Raw genomic sequence first — 18,916 nt, 5'->3', positions numbered from 1 at the left:
ACTTCTCACTTAGAACCTTTGGATCAAAGTGTTTTCCCTACACTTGGAATATGATACGTCACAAGTTTGACCCCAAAACACTTCTCTGCATTTTTGTTGGTTACAAAGACCAACACAAAGCATATAAATGTTTTCATCCATCAAGTAGGAAAATTTTTATTTCCCAGCATGTTGTCTTTGATGAGATGGTTTTTCCCTATAAGTCTACACACACCACCTGCTTGACAACAACAACACCACACGCAGTTAGTATCTTTGACACCTGGCTACCTAACAATACCACTCACTTGCTTGGAGACTCAACCGCAGACCCGTCCATATCTTAATGGGTAAGTACCTTACAACCATCCCAACATGCACCAACATCCATCTCCCAAAATTCCACATCAACCGACCCTCCATCTTTGCCTTTTCACAACACAATGTCTCCAACCACTACTGATGCTTTAGCACAAACTTATCCTGCATTACCTCACAGCATAGCTTCACCAACCATGTCACCGCCTCGTGACTCACTACCACCTGATAACTCAATAATATCCCATACCATAGACCCACAACCCATGCCTGAATCAGCTATATCATCTCACCAACACCCTATCCCTTTAAGAAAAACACACTTTATGGTTACTCGGTCTAAACTTGGTATAGTCAAAACAAATCCAAAGTATGCCTTGACCACCCTCACATCGATCACCATTCACCCATGAACTTCACAACATAAAGGCAGCCCTAGCACACCCTTGATGGACAATAACCATGAATGAATAACTCACTGCCCTCCATCAAAACAAAATCTGGGTACTTGTTACTTGCACACCTCACATGCATATTATTAGTTCCAAATGGGCGTTTAAGTAAAAACTCAAACCTGATGGCACCTTAGATCGACTTAAGGCATGCCTGGTTGCTAAAGGGTACCATCAAATTAATGGCATTGACTACACTGAAACTTTTTCCCCCGTCATCAAAAATGACACCATACACATGATTATAACAATAGCTCTCAATCAACAGTCGACTATTCATCAACTAGATGTCAAAAATATCTTTTTGCATGGTCTCATTTATGAAGATCTATATATGCAGCAACCACTAGGGATGGTTCGTCAGCTAGATGTCAAAAATGCCTTCTGGCATGGTCTCATTTATGAAGATCTATATATGTAACAGCCACCAGGGATGGCTGATCCCTATCATCCAACATATGCTTGTAAACGACAATGCGCACTCTATGGCTTAAAACAAACACCCCGTGCTTGGTTTGATTCGTTTAGTGCTTTTCTTCTTGAATATGGTTTCTTTTTGTAGCTTAGCCGACCCTTCCCTATTTGTTCTTCACTCTAATTTTGGTTCCCTAATTTTATTTCTCTATGTGGACGATATATTATTCACTGACTCTGCTCCAACACTTGTTACATCTTTCATTCAACTCTTAAGTAGTGAATTCGCGATGAAAGACATAGGGCCTATTCATCACTTCCTTGGCATAGAAATTACTTTAACACCCAATGGGTTTCATTTATCCCAATCACACTACGCTCTCACTATTCTTGAATGCTCCAACATGGTTGATTGTAAACCCATGAGTACACCACTTGAAGCTAAAACTAAACTTCCTTCCAATGACTCTCTCATCAACTATCCTAGCAACTATCGAGGACTTGTTGGCGCTTTACAATATCTCACACTTACTCATTCTGACCTTTCATTTAGTGTCAATTATGTCTCAAAATTCATGCATGCTCCCACAATGACACACTTACAAAATATTTGCCGTATCCTACGGTATGTCAAAGGGTCAATTGGCATGGCCTTACATTTTTCTTCACACACTACACTTGATCTAGTTGCTTTTTCATATGCAGATTGGGTAGGATGTCATACAATGAGACGATCAACCATGAGCTATTGTACATTCCTTGGCGGGAACCTCATCTCGTGGTGTGCAAAGAAACAACACACCATTTCACTTTCAAGCACAGAGGCCGAGTACCGTGCCATGACCAACACAGAAGCTTAACTCACTTGGATCACCTTTGTCCTCCAAGACCTTCAAATTACGTTACCTTCACCTCCCATACTCTACTACGACAACCTCAGTGTGCTTCACATGACCATTAATCCTGTTTTCCATGCTTGCAACAAACATATTGAGCTAGATTATCATTTTGTGTGCGAACATGTTACACGTGGTCTGCTCATCACTCAACACGTCTCAACCACTCAACAGGTCGTTGATCTATTTACAAAGCCAATGTCTAATTCAACTCTTCATTATTTTTATACCAAACTTTGCCTCCAAACCCGACAAGGTTTGCGGGAAGGTATTAGCAACACACTCCCCTTAATCAATTCCATCCATGAAGACATTAATTTCACCTATGAAGACACTTAAGCAAATCATGAAGAAATCAATTCCACCTATGAAGACACTTCAGGAAATCATGAAGAAATCAATTCCACCTATGAAGACACTTCAGCAAATCATGAAGAAATCAATTCCACTTATGAAGACACTTCAGCAAATCATGAAGAAACTAATACCACCCATGAAGACATTTCAGCAAATCATGAAGAAATCAATTCCACCCATGAAGACACTTCAATTCCATCCGTGAAAACACTTCAGCAAATCCCTCACCAATTAAAGAATAATTCAAACCGTTGCTGTGCACTTATTGAAGATCCGATTCCAATCTTCAAGGAGCCTCACAGAGCCGAATTTTTGAAATTCAAACTACCACAACTGTAGTTGCCACGTTTTTTGAAATAAAATTATTTTTTTCTAACTTCATCGTGTTCCTAATTCTCATTACTTGTGTTTGCTTAGTATGCCTAAAGTAATTAGAAGTCTAAAAGCTAATATTAGTTTAGTTTGCATGTTAATAATTCAAATATAATGAGAAGGTTAATAGTAGAGGGAGTAGTTATCACTTAAAGGAAGAAATAGACATTCTCATACTAAAGTTTGAAAATAGTTATTTCTTTTCAATTTCTCATCATAGATTTGTTAAAATCACTTCATTTGAACAACTCAATTTTTTGTGTGACTAATTGTCACTAACTTATTATAGTTAATTTGTTTCTATTAATAGGTATTCCACAAACCAAATTAACCTAAAACTCAATATAATTGTTTATATACCTAACTTACATATCTCTACAAGAAGTTTAGGAGGCAAACAAAGAGGGGATTTTAAATTTTGGGAAAAAATAGGTTTATGATTGAAAAAAAAATATGGGGAATTTAAGGGTGGAGTAGGAAGTGGGATGGGAGTAGAACAGTTGGAATGCCTAAATGCCCAAAAGATAAAATATTTCTCATTTGGCAACTTGGGGGGGAGGGGAAAACCTCTGTTGATGGTGGGAAATTTTGTATGATTAAATGATAAAAAATAAAATAAAATTGGCAGCTTGGAAGGTTGGGGGCTGCCCTCTCCAACCCTCATACATCCACCATTGCCTTGTAGATGAGGTGCTCCACCCCACCCCTTTATCCAGCTTTGGACACAGGATGCTTCTCATCTCTCTCTCTCTCTCTCGATCATTAGGCCGTGAAGCCAAGTGATTACGCACCTGAATTGCGTAATTAGGTATTTTAATTCATGCATTATGAATTATACTTTTAATTAAATGCCTAATTACTCTCAATATTTTAACATTGTGTTATATTTATAATATCTGGGTTTTATTGACTAATTTATAAATTTTTGGTATTTTTTATTGCAGGGCAACTATTGGAAATTAAAAATTGACGAAACTTCGTAATTTGGACATAATTCTCCCATCCGAGTTTCGATCGAAGTGATTCAAAATTTTGAAAAAAGCTGAGAAAGTGCTCTACGACTTTCATGTTTCAATTTTTAAGAGGTATGAGCTCTAGGATGGTCAAAATTGGGCCCATTCGCTAGGAAACAAAAAAAAGAAAAAAAGAAGAAACAAGAAAAGAAATATATATATATATATATATTGATTTGACCCGACTATGCAGCCAGGTGTGGGTCTCTTGTGTGCTGGGTAGGTCTCAAAAGGGGGACTTTATATATTATTTTTCTCTTTTTTCTTTGGCAGCTAACCTCACTCCCTAACCTCTCTTCTTTTCTCCTTTCTCTTCCTCTGCCTCTTTTCGCACCTCTTCCCTTCTCAGCTCTCTTCCTTTCTTTCCTTTCTTCTCTTCTCCTTCACTCCAACTCTCTTCCTTTTCAACTCTTCCCTTCTCCAGTCATTCACCCGGCCCCCTCTCTCACCCTCTCAAACTCTCTGCTTCACTTCTCTCCCGTCCCTTCTTTTCATTTCTCTTCTCCCTCTCGGTCTTTCTTTTCTCTCCTTTCTTCTCTCTTTCCCTTACTTCCCTCCCTTTATTCTTCCTGCTGCTGGCCCTTCTCCCTGTTGCTGTGCTACAAGTCGAGGAGCCCATCACTCCTGCTGTTGGAGAGACCCAAAGTTGCTGCAACCCGAGGACCCTCCCTGCTTTTGCTGTGCCGTCCACTCTTGCTGCAACTAAAGAACCCGAGATCCATATGTGCTCCAACAATAGCTGCTAACCGGTGAACCCACACTGCTCTCTCTCTCTCTCTCTCTCTCTCTCTCTCTCTCTCTTTATTATTTCTTTTAAATATTTGATTGATCATTGTTAACTTTCAGTCAAATCTCAATTAAAGTTTGAACTTTTAAATCTCTATTTGGGTTATTATCATTAAAGTTTATTTATTTACTTTCTCTTCTTAATTACTATTAGTATTAGATTTAATTTTTTCTTGAGTTATTCTTTTTATTTATTAAAGTTCAGTTTGGTTTCTTGAAAAAAATAATAATATACAAAAAAAAAAAATCTCCTTTAGGATTTAAATTTGTTGGGTTCCATTTATTTTAAATTCAGTTTAATTAAAGTTCGAACTTTTATTGTGTTTTAGTTTATTGCTCAAGTTCATAAAGAGCTAAATTTTCATTATTAACAGCGTTAAAGTTTATTTCTTTTTGTGTTGATTGAGTTTGTTAGAATTGCATGCTTAAATTAAGTAGGGAAGTTATCGTCTTTAATCTTTGTCTGAAGTTCAAAGTAGGATTTAATTCTTGCTTAGCTATTAAACTGGGATTTTCGTTTCTCGTTATTGAATTTAGTGTGTGTTAGGACTCATAGTTTAAATTGCATGTTCATTTAATTTATCAAAAGAAAATCTCAACATCTCAGAAACCCAAATCTGAACTGTGTTCAGTGACATTTTTTTTCTCATTTTTTGAATGGAATTACGTAAAATTTGGAATTAAATTGCATTCCCTGAGGAGATGATTTGGCCCTTGGGTTAAGTATTATATGACCGAACTCCTATACTTGGGATAACTTTCGAATTGCTCATTTTTCGAGTGAGTCAAGTTTTTGGCGCTGTTGCTGGGGAATGTCAGTTTTAGTTTCAAATTAGTGTTTCCCGTTATTTTAATTTTTCTTATGAAAAAGAAAAGAAAAAAAAAGAGAAAAAAATTTTTAAAAGAAAAGTTTTGAAGAAAATATGGCTACACCTGCACCATGCACGCTTATGAATTTTTTGTAACCCACACAAACCACACAGTCATCTTGCATCATATTACCTGAGAATGCACAGAACTTTAACATTAACCCTGGAATAATATCTGTGATACCCCAATTTTATGGGATGGAGTGTGAAAATCCGTAACAACATTTAACTGATTTTGAGCTTGCATGTGTTATATTCATAGATGAGACTGCTACTAATCAGACAATTAGATTGCATTTATTTCCTTTTTCATTGAAAGACAATGCTAATACGTGGTTTAATTCTCTTAGACCTAATTCTATCTCTAGTTGGATTGATATGCAAAATGAATTTCTGCATAATTTTTTTCCTTTACAGAAAACTCAATTTTTGTAGGAACAGATCAGTCGATTCATGCAAGGAGTTGATGAGACATTTCATAAAAGCTGGGAAAGATTTAGAGATTTAGTTAATATGTGTCCCCACCATGGATTTGAATCATGGCACCTGGTCAACTATTTCTACACTGCATTGACTCCTGAATCGAAGCAATTCGTTCATATTATGTGTTCAAGATATTTCTTCGATAAGGAGCCTGATGAGGCATTGGATTTTTTGTATCATTTAGCTGACTATGCTCAGCAATGGAACACTAGGATTGACAGAAGATCGACTGCAGCTTAACCATTGAGACCAATACATAGTGGAGAGTAGAATGAACTGAAAGATGATTTTTGTATTGAAGCATGTCTGGCTAAACTCAGCAGAAGAGTGGAGGCTATGGAGATGGAAAAGGAAAATAGTACGTAGCAACTTTAGAATCAACTTTCCCAGTCCTATGCGCCCCCTTATCAGTCGTTATATCGTCAGGTTGCCCTTCAACATCAGTATTAGCCATAACAGATCTCTCAGAGCTATGCATCTTTAGGATTTCATTCTAATGCATCACCTACTCCACTAGAGAAGTCTCTTGAGGATGCTCCTCAGCAGGTCATGCAGATTCAAGTCACAACTAACAATCAGCACACTCATGCCATGCATGAATTGTGGGACACCATTAATGAGATGAGCACGTAGTTGAATATCTTAAAAAAAGGGAAATTTTCGGTAGAACCTCAACCTAATCCTAAAAAATACCAGCACCAACAACAACAACAAATACATAATGTTTCTTTTGAGACAACGGAGCCCGTTATTACTTCGAGAAGTGGAAAAGAAGTTTCCCAACCTGAGATATTCACTGATAGACCAACAGTTGTCTTGACACCTGAAGTTACAACTAAGATGAGGTCAAAGAAAAATCAGAGGAAGCAAGCCTAGAATTGAAGGAGTCAGTTAACGTGGAGATCGAGACCAGTAAGGAGTACCAACCTGTGGTACCTTGCCCTCAGAGATTGATAGTTGTAGAACCATCATTCCCTATTGGATTAAATGTCAAGGAGTGCAATACTAAAGCAAATCCCCGCAGTGTTAAGGTGATGGGTACACCCGATAAAGAGGGTGAGCAGACTGGTGAGAATTTAACTTTCAAGGAACCAGATAAAATTTTTAATGTTGATACTTCTGAAGAACCAAAGGTAACTACTTTGACAACTTTGCCTCAAAGACTGGTTCTTAAAGAAGTGAATTCCTGGAAAATATACTGAATAAAGATTCTTTCTTGTTAAAACAAGGAAAACAATCTACACATGTTTTGTCTGGTACCTTGGAACATATTGATTTATTTGAGGCTAACTTTTATGCAGGTACAAGATAGATTCATTGTGGCGGCTCAAATTTGGAGACTCGCCTGTTCAATTCATAGACCTGCACCCATCAGATGAAATTCTTCTAGAGCCTCCACCAGATAGACTATGATGTTTTTCTTTTCGTTCTTTTTAATTTGTTTTACCTTGCTTTATTTTTAGGTACATTTTTTCTGTAGTTTCAATTTTTCTTTTCCATTACTTCTCCACTTAGGTATGCTCTACTTCTCCCGTGCACATCTTTTCTATTTCCCCTATGCTTTCACATTGAGGACAATGTTCCACTTTAGTTGGGGGGTGAGAATTTACATGTGACACTGTGCACATCCACTTGCTGAGTTTTATATTAATTAATTAAAAAAAAAGAAAGAAAGAGAGGGTATTGAGGATAGATGATTATGTCATGATTAACACTGACATATACCTTTCACATACGTGCATATAACCTAAGAATTATACACTCGAGTCATTTATGGGTAGTTTCTCTTTATATGACTTTGTAACTCCATGAAGGTTGATTAGTAGTTCATTTATGTTAATTTGGTTATATAAAATCTTGTATTTACATGGTGTCTCATAAGGCTAAATAAACACATTCACGTGATTCATTGCACTTAGGGTTCCTTATGAGCACTGAGAGAACACCCGTGGCGACTATGACACCTTGTGAGGTATCCTTGAGCTATTTATCGTTCTTTTGAGCGTTAACATCAAATTGGAGTTCATGAAACTCAATTCTCTTTTCTTCTGGATGATTCTTTGTACATTAGTCTCTGTTTTTGACTTGCTAGCCTAAAGGTGAGGAGATAGAAACCGAGGTCTTATAGCCTACTCAAGATGTGAAGGTTGAGCCACCCCTAGAGATAGACTTAGTTCATGGACTACTGTTCGAGCTTAATTCCCATTGATGGTATGAAGACAATAAAAGAAGTGTAATGATTGTCCTAATTGACAATGAAAAGACAGAAATAGAAGAATGAGCAGAAGAAAGAATAAGAAAAATAGAAATACACATGAAATGAAAGATTAATACCTACTCCATACAAATACCACACAAAGTCAATGACACGACACATGTTCTTCACATATGAAGACTCTTCAACCGTTTAATGCCTCAACTGTATTCACGCCTGGTTTGTGAAGAAGTTGATCTAGGGTGACCTTTGTTGGATATGTCAAGTAGGTGAGAAGATGTTAGGGTGAAGAACCCGACACCTCACAAATAGGTTGGATCATTTTCAAGCTAGTCCACTCCATACATTTATCATTTTTTCCTTACAATATGTGAGATGTTTGATCGCGACACTTCTCCTCACATATGACAAGTAAACCCATCCTTTTTGAGTGTTTTTTAGAGTATACCAGTTAGGCCGAGTCAAAATGACTGTTCTGTAGGTGTCCACTGGTATCCTGGGTGTGACGAGTCATACACATTACACATACCTTGATATTTCACCTGTTTATACTCGAATTTATATGACTACATTAACTTCGAATTGTATTGCTGGTTAACTATTTATGAGTATCATGTTCCTAATGATTATATAATGATGAAACTTGTATGAATGACTTGCTTCGGAATTGCATGAATTGTATGAGCTTGTGTGTAATTTGGTGATATTCCTGTATGTGAAATGGTATATTTGTATTGCATGTGTATTCATTGAGTATTCATTGAAATTGATGTTTGTGGGTATCGTCTTGGAAACCCTCACGAGACTACAACTCATCCACTATGATCGACCTAGGGGTTTAAAGCCTTGTTGCATTTGGTAAATGCAACCGTGTTTCCCATGAAAGAGGAGGTAGATAGCATTTGGTAGTTTTCTTAGTTTTTCTTCTTTTATTTGCTAGGGACTAGCAAAACTTTAGTTTTTGGGGGGGGGGGGGTGTGATTACGCGCCTAAATTGCGTAATTAGGTGTTTTAATTCATGCATTACGAATTATATTTTTAATTAAATGCCTAATTACTCTCAATATTTTAACATTGTGTTCTATTTATAATATTTGGATTTTATTGAGTAATTTAGGAATTTTTGGTATTTTTATTATAGGGCAACTATTGGAAGTTAAAAACCAACTTAACTTCATAATTTGGACATAATTCTCCCATCCGAGCTCCGATCGAAGTGATTCAAAATTCTGGGAAAATCTGAGGAAGTACTCTATGACTTTCATGTTTCAATCTTTAAGAGATACGAACTCTAGGATGGTCAAAATTGGGTTTGTTCACTAGGAAACAAAAAGAAGAAACAAAAAAAGAAAAGAAAAGAAAAGAAAAGAAAAGAAAATATATATTGATTTGACCCGGCCATGCAGCCGGGTGTGGGTCTTTTGTGTGGTGGGTAGGTCTCAAAAGGGGGTTTTATATATTTTTTTTCTCCTTCTTCTTTGGCAGCCGACCTCACTCCCCAACCTCTCTTCTTTTCTCCTTTCTCTTCCTCTGCCTCTTTTCGCACCTCTTCCTTTCTCAGCTCTCTTCCTTTCTCTCCTCTCTTCTCTTCTCCTTTTCTCCAACTCTCTTCCCTTTCAACTCTTCCCTTCTCCAGTCATTCACCCGGCCCTTCTCTCACCCTCTCAAACTCTCTGCCTCACTTCTCTCTCGTCTCTTCTTTTCCTTTCTTTTCTCCCTCTCGTCCTCCCTATTCTCTCCCCTATTCTCTCTTGCTTCTCTTTTTCCCTTACTTCCCTCCCTTTATTCTTCCTGCTGCTGGCCCTTCTCCCTGCTGCTGTGCTGCAACCCAAGGAGTCCATCACTGCTACTGTTGGAGAGACCCGAAGCTGCTGCAACCCGAGGACCCTCCCTGCTTTTACTGTGCCGTCCACTCTTGCTGCAACCAAAGAACCCGAGATCCATATGTGCTCTTGCCACAGCTACTAACTCATGAACCCACACTGCTCTCTCTCTTTCTCTCTCTCTCTCTCTCTCTCTCTCCTCTCTCTCTCTCTCTCTCTCTTTTTTTCTCTCTTTTTGTTCTTTCTTTTAAATATTTGATTGATCATTGTTATCTTTCAGTTAAATCTCAATTAAAGTTTGAACTTTAAATCTTTGTTTGGGTTATTATTATTAAAGTTTATTTATTTACTTTTTCTTCTTAATTACTATTAGCATTATATTTAATTTTTACTTGAGTTATTCTTTTTATTGATTAAAGTTCAGTTTGGTTTCTTGAAAAAAAAAAAATAATAAAATACAAAAAGAAAAAAATCTTCTTTAGGATTTAAATTTGTTGGGTTCCATTTATTTTAAATTTAGTTTAATTAAAGTTTTAACTTTTATTGTGTTTTAGTTTATTGCTCAAGTTTTTAAAAAGTTAAATTTTCGTTCTTGATAGTGTTAAAGTTTATTTCTTTTTGCGTTGATTGAGGTTGTTAGAATTGCATGCTTAAATTAATTAGGGAAGTTATCATCTTTAATCCTTGTCCGAAGTTCAATGTAGGATTCAATTCTTGCTTAGCTATTAAACTAGGATTTTCGTTTCTCATTGTTGAATTTAGTGCGTGTTAGAACTCATAGTTTAAATTGCATGTTCGTTTAATTTATTAAAAGAAAATCTCAACATCTCAGAAACTCGAATTTGAATTGTGTTTAGTGACTTTTTTGTTTCTTATTTTCTGAATGGAATTACATAAAATTTGGAATTAAACTGCATTCTCTAAGAAGATGATTTGGCCATTGGGCTAGTATTACATTACTGAATTCCTATACTTGGGATAACTTCCGAGCTGCTCATTTTTCAAGTGAGTCACCAAGGTTGTGATACCTTGTGGAATAAAGACCTAAAAAAAGGATTAGATTTTACTATCCACATCAACAAGGTGCACCTTTTTTTTTTCCAAGAGCCTTCCCATAAGAACTCCAGGGTTAAGCGTGGTTGGCTTAGAATAATCTTGGGTTGGGTAACCTTCTGAGAAGTTTTCTCAAAATGTGTGTAAGGACAAAACATACTGAAAAGGACACGTGTTGATCTGTGGGGCCAGTCATTAGTCCGATAAGGCCCGCCCCCTGTTGTCTGATTCAGGTGGAGGAGGAAAGACGCAGTACTTCCTGACAGACCCAAGTTAGGGTGTTACAAAGGTGGCCTAGGACCTTCTATTTTCATGGCTCCTTGGGCCTTGGAGCTAAGGTTCTCCCTGCCTCATTTTTCGGTTACCCTCCTTGATTATTGGATTCACAGTGCTCCGCCTGTTTTTTTTTTTTTTTCATTGACCGAGGTCTCTTAAATAGAGGTGGTCTCCAATGTGGTTCTCCTTGCTCGGAGCCTTGTCCCATTTAGTCTAGGAGCTTCTCGGTAAATAAGACTGAGGTGGTGGGCTTATTGGACTTCTTGGACATTCTTATTCCGAAGTGTTTTTTAGTCACTTAGATCTAGCGGTCTTTTTTATTTGTGGTATTTCTTAAGGTTTCCTATTTTGGATCTTTTTGACTGACTTGACCTAATTTTTTATGGGTGTCTCATAAGGTTTCTCCACTCCTATCTTAGCAACTAAGGTGACATTCTTTATTTTGGGCATTTTTTTTTAATAATACATCTTCTAATCTTTTGCCTAAGGTGACATGCTCTTTCATGGGCATTTCCCAAGGGTTGCTCCTTCCAACCTTAGCCACTACGGTGAGTTTTTATCTCTTAGGCATTTTTTCAAGGTTACCTCATCTAAACTTTCAACCAAGGTGGTTGGCTCTTTCGCGGGTGTTTCTTAGGGTTGCATATTTTCTCTTAGACTAAGATGTTCAAAGCTATTTCCCAAGTTTGTCGTCTTAGAAGGTAGCGTGCACGTCAAGGCTATTTGTTAAGGTTACCATATGAAGAGGCGGCCTATTTGCCAAGTTGGCCTTATTTTGGTGTTTGTACAGGTCATTATACCAAAGCAAACATGGGTATAACATCGCATGGTGCCTAGGACTAATAAGAACCCAAAATCACATACCCTATTGTAGGGCTAATATGCCCTCTTATGGTTAATAAAACATCCAATACAATGTTCTTAGTTTTATTCTTAGAAAATTTCCAAATAAGGACATTATGGTGGCTATGTCTATTCTTACTATTAGATCTCCGTAAATGCATATTGTTGGTTGTGATAATGTTCGCCAATAGAAATTTTAGTGATGCCTCGATGATCGATGCCAAAGAAAGACGAAATTGTTAATCTTAAGTGAATATGATGATTGTAGTTCAGAAGCCAATTGATGATTTTTTTTCTAGCCTAGCTATTGGATTTGTCATTATTATTCTCGGAAGCACACTTCCCTTACCTAGTGCATCACTTTGTTGATGCCAAAGTTTGAGTCTCAATTTGCGCATTTACAAATTATTGGAGATCATATGCAAATAAAAGAAAAAAAGCTTAGGAGATTGTCGATGGCCTTCAAGGCCTCCTTTGACACTCAAGTAAGAATTAAGATTGAGTACATAGCTATAATCACCCCTCACCATCTCCTTGTGGTTCTTTGTATGTACCTTAATTTTGGTAGTTAAATGCCCTATCAATAGAAGTTATTTAATGCTATAGGAAGTTACTTAAGTTATACATCTTCATATTTCTCCTTAAATTTGAAGGATATCGATTAATCTCTTTTATTAAATAACTTTTAAGTCCTCGTGGAGGATATGATAATTTTTTTCAAAGATGCCAAATACGATACAGAAGCGATGATGTTAATAATTTATTTATAATACCACTTTTGTCCCATATCACAAATAAACTTAATAAATTTATATATAATTAAAGCTAAAAGAAGATTTTGCCTCAAAATTTGTGGAAAAAATACTACAAAAAAATAAAAAATTTGGAAATTTATTCATTTATATGATGATATTAGTATTATTAATTTCATTTATATGGTCATTACCAAATCCCAAAGACAACTTAATGTTAAATTTAAAACATAAGATAAGAAACGTACGTAATTTTTTCTGAAATCCATTACATGAAATTTGATGAAAACTTGGAAAAATTATTAAAAAATATGGAAATGCAACTGTATTAACAGTATTATATATTATTTAAAATTGATATAATTAAATAAAAATTCCCCAAATGTCCAAACAGCACTGATCCGCGCGTGGAGACAACAGTCGTCCATCGTGCCAATTTTTAGGGTTTAAGAACCGCAACTCAGAGAGAGAGAGAGAGAGAATCATCGCCGAGATGGTGAGTGATTCAATGTTTCTACTCATGGATGGAAACGAATTTGAAGAATTGAAATTGTTTTATTTGAAAACGAAAAATAAAAAACATGCACACGTTTTCTTTTCTTTCGGCTGATCTGTTCAGTGGAACGATTGAATACGCAGGTGGAGACGGAGGTGCAGCCAACAATGGAAGACCTCGAGAGGAAGAAGAAGAAGGAAGAGAAGGTTTGCTCTATTAAACTTACTATCAGAGGCCGAACAAGGAAATTTTCAATTTTTTTTTTTAACTTATTGGCCGTAAAATTGAGAACTGAGCTAGTTGATATCAAGTTTGATGTTAACAATTTTTATATGATATTGAAGTTGAATTTTCCCTGCATTTCTTGGCAACCAAACAACACATTAATGTTGTTACCTATATTCTGGGCTGGATTTGGTGTTCATTTGGTGTTCAAAAATTGAGAACTCACCTCAACCGAGAGTACATCTGTTAGTTTTATTTGGATATTTAAATTTTTATATAATTTATCCACATGTTTGGAGAGAAGGGGAAAGAGGATGAATAATTTAAGTTTATAAGGAAGAGGATGAAAGTTTTATTTTTATTTCAACTTCTATCCTTTGGGTGTTTGCTTCTTTTACTAATGGGTAGAGAAGAGAGAGAACCTACGAGGGGTGACATGAGAATAGAAACTTGTTTTTCTTGTTTGTTTCACTTTAGTAGGGAGAAAAAAGAAGTGAAGTGGAGAGAAAAGAAGATAACGGGATTGAGTTTCTTTCTGAAATTGGAGAGAAATGGATAGAAAAGGAATAGGGGTGTTTCATTGTCTCTCCTCTTCTCTTCTTCGCCCTCGTAATTTCTCTTTTCCCATGCTCTTTCTATTCAGTTTCTTTTTCCTTATGTCCAACTGAACATATTGTTAAAATTTGATTTTTTCTTTTTCCACTATTTTTCTGAGCAACCAAACTGTGCAGCAGTGTTATTTCCTGCATTTTATGATTGATTCTTTTGTGTGTATGTGTGTATTGGGGGCAGGGTGGATAGGGGCTGCGGCTGGGTGGATGGGTGGTGGTGATGGAGTTTGTTTATTCAAGTTTGATTCAAAAATTGTTTTCTTTCATTTCCTATTTTTCTCTATAGGTATTTTAATTTAGCTATTTTTCTTTTGCATACTTCTACTTAGCAAAAGTATGGCTGCAATTGAACTTATTGTATTATATATATATATCATATATATTCAAATATAAAAAATAGGGCTGCCATTGAGCCAATCCTTGTTGAGCTTCAACATGTTCAGCCTTGTGGCTGATTTATTAAATGCACTTTAAAATTGAGCTTAAGTTGGATTTATTTAACATGCTAAAATGAACGGAGCACAGGCTCACTAAAGCTTGGTTTGTTTGTTAGAGTCGCCATTTTTGTAATATTAGTTCAGAATTTCGACAGGGTAACAATATATATTTAATATTGATGCAGTTAATTGCATGACTATTAGGGACCTTATTATAATTTACAAGGGAGTAAAATGACTTCGATAATCAAAATAGCTTGTAATTTTATAAAACATTCTAGTAGGTCTTTCTTACAAATTGAGTTCTTTTTTACAAATTGTATATACAAGTTCAGATGAACCTTAAATCAAGCTGTTGATGATCTTTATATGAGCTTATACCTAATTTAAAATATCAGCTTAGTCCTGAGTTAATGCATAAGCTTACTCATAATAAATGAGCTGATTCATGGGTGTAATATCTCGAGCATGAGTTAAGCCTGGGTCATTTATTCAGTATGCTCCAAAATTGGGCTTGGGCTGGGCTCATAAGTCTTGATGAGTGAGCTTAAAGAAGCACTTACTGAGCTGATCTTTGAGTGGTCTGAGTCGTATGCAGCCATGTCAGTGACCAAGCAGGGTAATAGTGGCATGAAGCAATCGAGGAGTTAATATGGGAAGAGTTATGTATGGAATGTGAGAAATTCCTGTGAATCCTCCCTAGCTATGCACTCCTATTGACATTTGCATGTGGGTGGGGATCTATTTGACCACTTCCTCTCTTTGTTGAATGGAACGAGCACTTTTTTGGATCCATTGCAAAGGCAGCTACCAAGTCCTTGGATGATTTTGCCATTCTTTTTTGAGCATGCTGGTTTTAGGAGCAGAATTCCCATTTAGTTCAAGAACATTGACCATAAGCGGAGTTTTTTGAGATGCTAGCTAAAAAAAATGCTTGAATGGGTTCAAGGTTGAAGATCGTGCTTGTTTTTTGTTTGCAATGAAAGATAATCTTTTAAAAGAGGAGCTAAAAGAAGTAGAATATAGAGATGTTGGATGATGTCCACTTGAGAAGGTTGGAAAAAAAATTGAGGGGATTGATGAAAATGAGTGTGTGGGGATTGGGAGGTTAGATGAAAATAAGAGAGCAAGGGAGGGTGGCGAGGGATGAATGAGTGAGGTTTTGGCCCCGTTGGTGGAGATTTTAATGAGGCAAAAATTTTCATATCTTTGGCTTGTGGAGGGGGATAGAAACACAAATTCTTCCATTGGCTTTATGCGTGAGATGGAAATAGTTTTGAATGGTTAGATGGAGTGGAGACCATGTTGAGGGGTTTTAGTGTTTATAATAATTTTTTTTTTTGGAATAAACAAATTAGTGGTGCCCTTCTATTGAGGATATGGACATGGCCACCATTGAATGGATCTTTTGGGATGGCGCTAGAAACTCTATGAAGAAGGGGAGATTAAGCCTTGCAAGAGTCCATTGGTGATAAACACTTGGGACCCAATGGAATGATTGGCATTTTTGAGAGTCAATTAGGAAGTTGTAAGAGAGGATATTTTTTAGATGCTCAAGGACTTCGATGGAAAAGGAAATTTTCTCTGAGTCTTACTGCTACCTTCATTGCAGTTATCCCAAATAATGAGTGAGGATGCTGTATCAAATATTTAAGATTCATTAGTCTAGTGTGATATGTGTATAAGCTTCTAGAATCTGGGATGAGGCTTGGCCTTCCAACCTAGCTTATGAAATGTTTTTGTGGAAGGCAACAAATTCATATTGTGTCTGTTATTGCAAGTGAGTGTTTGGAGTTAAAACTGAGGACTGAAGAGAGTGGGGCTATCAGCAAGTTTGACATTTAGAAGGATTATGCTCTTGTGAGTTTGGCCTTCTTGATGTCTGTGCTATGGAAGATGGGTTTTAGCGGGTTTGGGAGAGTTGTCATACAAAAGAATTATTAGTGCATGTCAGCCTCCAGCTTCACCATGCCTGTCAATGATTTCCTTTTAGGTTCATTTTCTTTCTGCCTTTAGAGGCCCAGGACAAGGTGATCCTTATCTCCTCTTCTATTCATTCTAGTAATGGAGACTTTTAATAGAATGCCGACGGGGTTGTGCATCAGGGTTCATCAGGGTTTCAGAGTAGAGGAGGCTGGAGGTAGGAAGATTTCCATTTCCCATTTGAGCTGTTGGAGTAGTTTCCCATGGATTGCTGCAAAATAAGGAGGCATTGGTGAGTGATTATTTTCAAGTAGGTGGTTCTGTATCTTGGAATGTTATTTTAAAAATGATGTTTGGGAGGTAGGAAGATTCCATTTCCCATTTGAGCTTTTGGAGTAGTTTCTTGTGGATTGCTGGAAAAGAAGGAGGCATTGGTGAGTGATTATTTTGAAGTAGGGGCTCTGTATCTTGGAATGTTATTTTGAATGTGATGTTTGGGAGAGTAAGGCCTTCAAACTGCAACCCCCCTCCCCCAAACAAAACTATATGAGACGTGTGCTAGAATTGATGAAAGAATTGGGGCTTGGGGAACAATGGTATCTTTGCAGTGAAATCTTTCCTTGAGGCTCTTATTGCAAGACATGATGAGTTTGGATGTAATAGCTTTCCAACGAGTGTGATTTGGAGAACTAGTGTTTGGATAAAGTTGCATGGAAAGGAATTCTACAGAAAAGCAATGGGGGGATTCTACATGTCACATCCTTTTTGCATTGTTTGGTTTGCTCAAATTTTGTGAAGGGAGGGCTTGTTGTTTTGAAAGGACTTTTGGGAGAAAATTGATGAAAAAGATGTAGTCTTCATAGAGAGTCAATTTTATTTTCATTTTTTTTACTTGAAGTATTTTATTAGGATAATATCTTTTAGATTTTGGGATATTTTCAGTAAATAAATTAGTATGCAAGTTTATTTAGGTTTTTAAGACTATTTTCTTGTTCTATGAGCATTGTAAGCTTATAAAAGGCCTCCTTTGTATTAGTTTTATTGGGATTGGAATTAAGTTATGTTGGATGTTGGTCTTGCATAATGTGGTATGAGAGCAGATTTTGATCTGACATGATACCATTGTCATTATTTGGCAAGATTCATGATTTTCACTCAAGGTGCCATAGTTATTAGTGTTTGACTAATTCACTGCAATTTTTGTCTCAAAACTGTAGGCTTTGCAATTTGGAGTTAGTAGACCCCACTCAACCGCAATCCATATTAGATCTAAAAAAAATATTGACATCAATGCTTGTTGATTTTCACTTCAGTCGAAGCCTTTTTGACAAGTGCATCATCAATTAGCAATAGCTCGTTGTTGTTAATTTCAGTTTGTGGTCCATTATTTTTGTTTGCATTTAAGATTCTTGTCATTTTTGTTGTCAATTAGTGATATCTTGTTGTTGTCAGTTTCAGTTTGTGGGCTAGTGTCATCATTTGCTAGACTAGTGCCCGAGTTTTGTTTGCAATTGAGTTGTCAAGCCATTGTTCACTGCTGCACTTGCAGCTTCACAATGGCATGAATATTCTTGGGTCACTTAGTATCTAAAAGAGCAAGCCATGGTTCTGCCCCAATCACTGAAGCATCACAACCACCCTTTGCATCATTGAGTTAGCCTTGAATATGAAGCAGGACAACAAAACCCTACCCTATCCACGATTAACCTCTCATTTAGCATCTCTCAACTCTTTGGTTGTTACTTTTCAAAATCAAATTGGCTTTAAGTTCCGATCACAAGTTTTTGATGCTTTTAAGTCCAAGATTTCCACTCTCTTAAATGTTGTTGATACGGATGGAAAAATGGGACTTATGGAAGCTAATTTTCATTCTAGTGGGTCAATTTCTGTTCCTATCTAATATCTATATTAATCTATCTATTCCGATGCATGTGATTGTGTTGTAATATGTGGCTTATATGTTGAGTGGAAGACATGTACAAAGAGAAAGCATGGAAGAAACAGTCGATGGTTACCCTAAAACCGTCGATGGTTTGGTCCAATTGTAGAGAAACGGTTGACTGTTTTTGTCCCGTTACATCGACTGTTTGGCTTGGTTATTCAGCGTTGGTTTTCAAATTTTGAATTGGGATGTTGGATAGGTTGGGTTTTGGAGGGAAAGCCTCCGAGAAAGTTATATATACATGTTGTATGATGTAACTTAGGGTCTTTGGACACAAGATGGTAAAAATTCATTGCCGATTGCTCCCGTGAATGTAGGCATTGCCGAACCACGTAATTCTTCGTGTCATTGTTTTATTGCTTTCATTATACTCTGTGATTG

At 36.7% G+C, this 18,916-nt stretch overlaps 1 protein-coding gene across 1 annotated transcript in view; it reads left to right on the top strand.

The window, feature by feature from the left end:
- The first annotated feature begins 13,285 nt into the window (after positions 1–13,285).
- The window catches only part of LOC131146263 (valine--tRNA ligase, mitochondrial 1), a 40,348-nt gene continuing 34,717 nt past the window's right edge, over positions 13,286–18,916 (top strand). The window contains exons 1-2 of the mRNA XM_058095736.1: positions 13,286–13,397; positions 13,541–13,603. Of these exons, the coding sequence (XP_057951719.1) occupies positions 13,395–13,397; positions 13,541–13,603 (66 nt within the window). The 5' untranslated portion in view covers positions 13,286–13,394. The remainder of the gene's footprint in view (positions 13,398–13,540; positions 13,604–18,916) is intronic.

This window comes from Malania oleifera, chromosome 13 (genome assembly GCF_029873635.1).
Source record: "Malania oleifera isolate guangnan ecotype guangnan chromosome 13, ASM2987363v1, whole genome shotgun sequence".
In the NCBI taxonomy this organism is placed as follows: Eukaryota; Viridiplantae; Streptophyta; class Magnoliopsida; order Santalales; family Ximeniaceae; genus Malania; species Malania oleifera.
The sequence above is the reverse complement of the archived record's forward strand: the minus strand, read 5'-3'. Positions and strand labels throughout refer to the sequence as shown.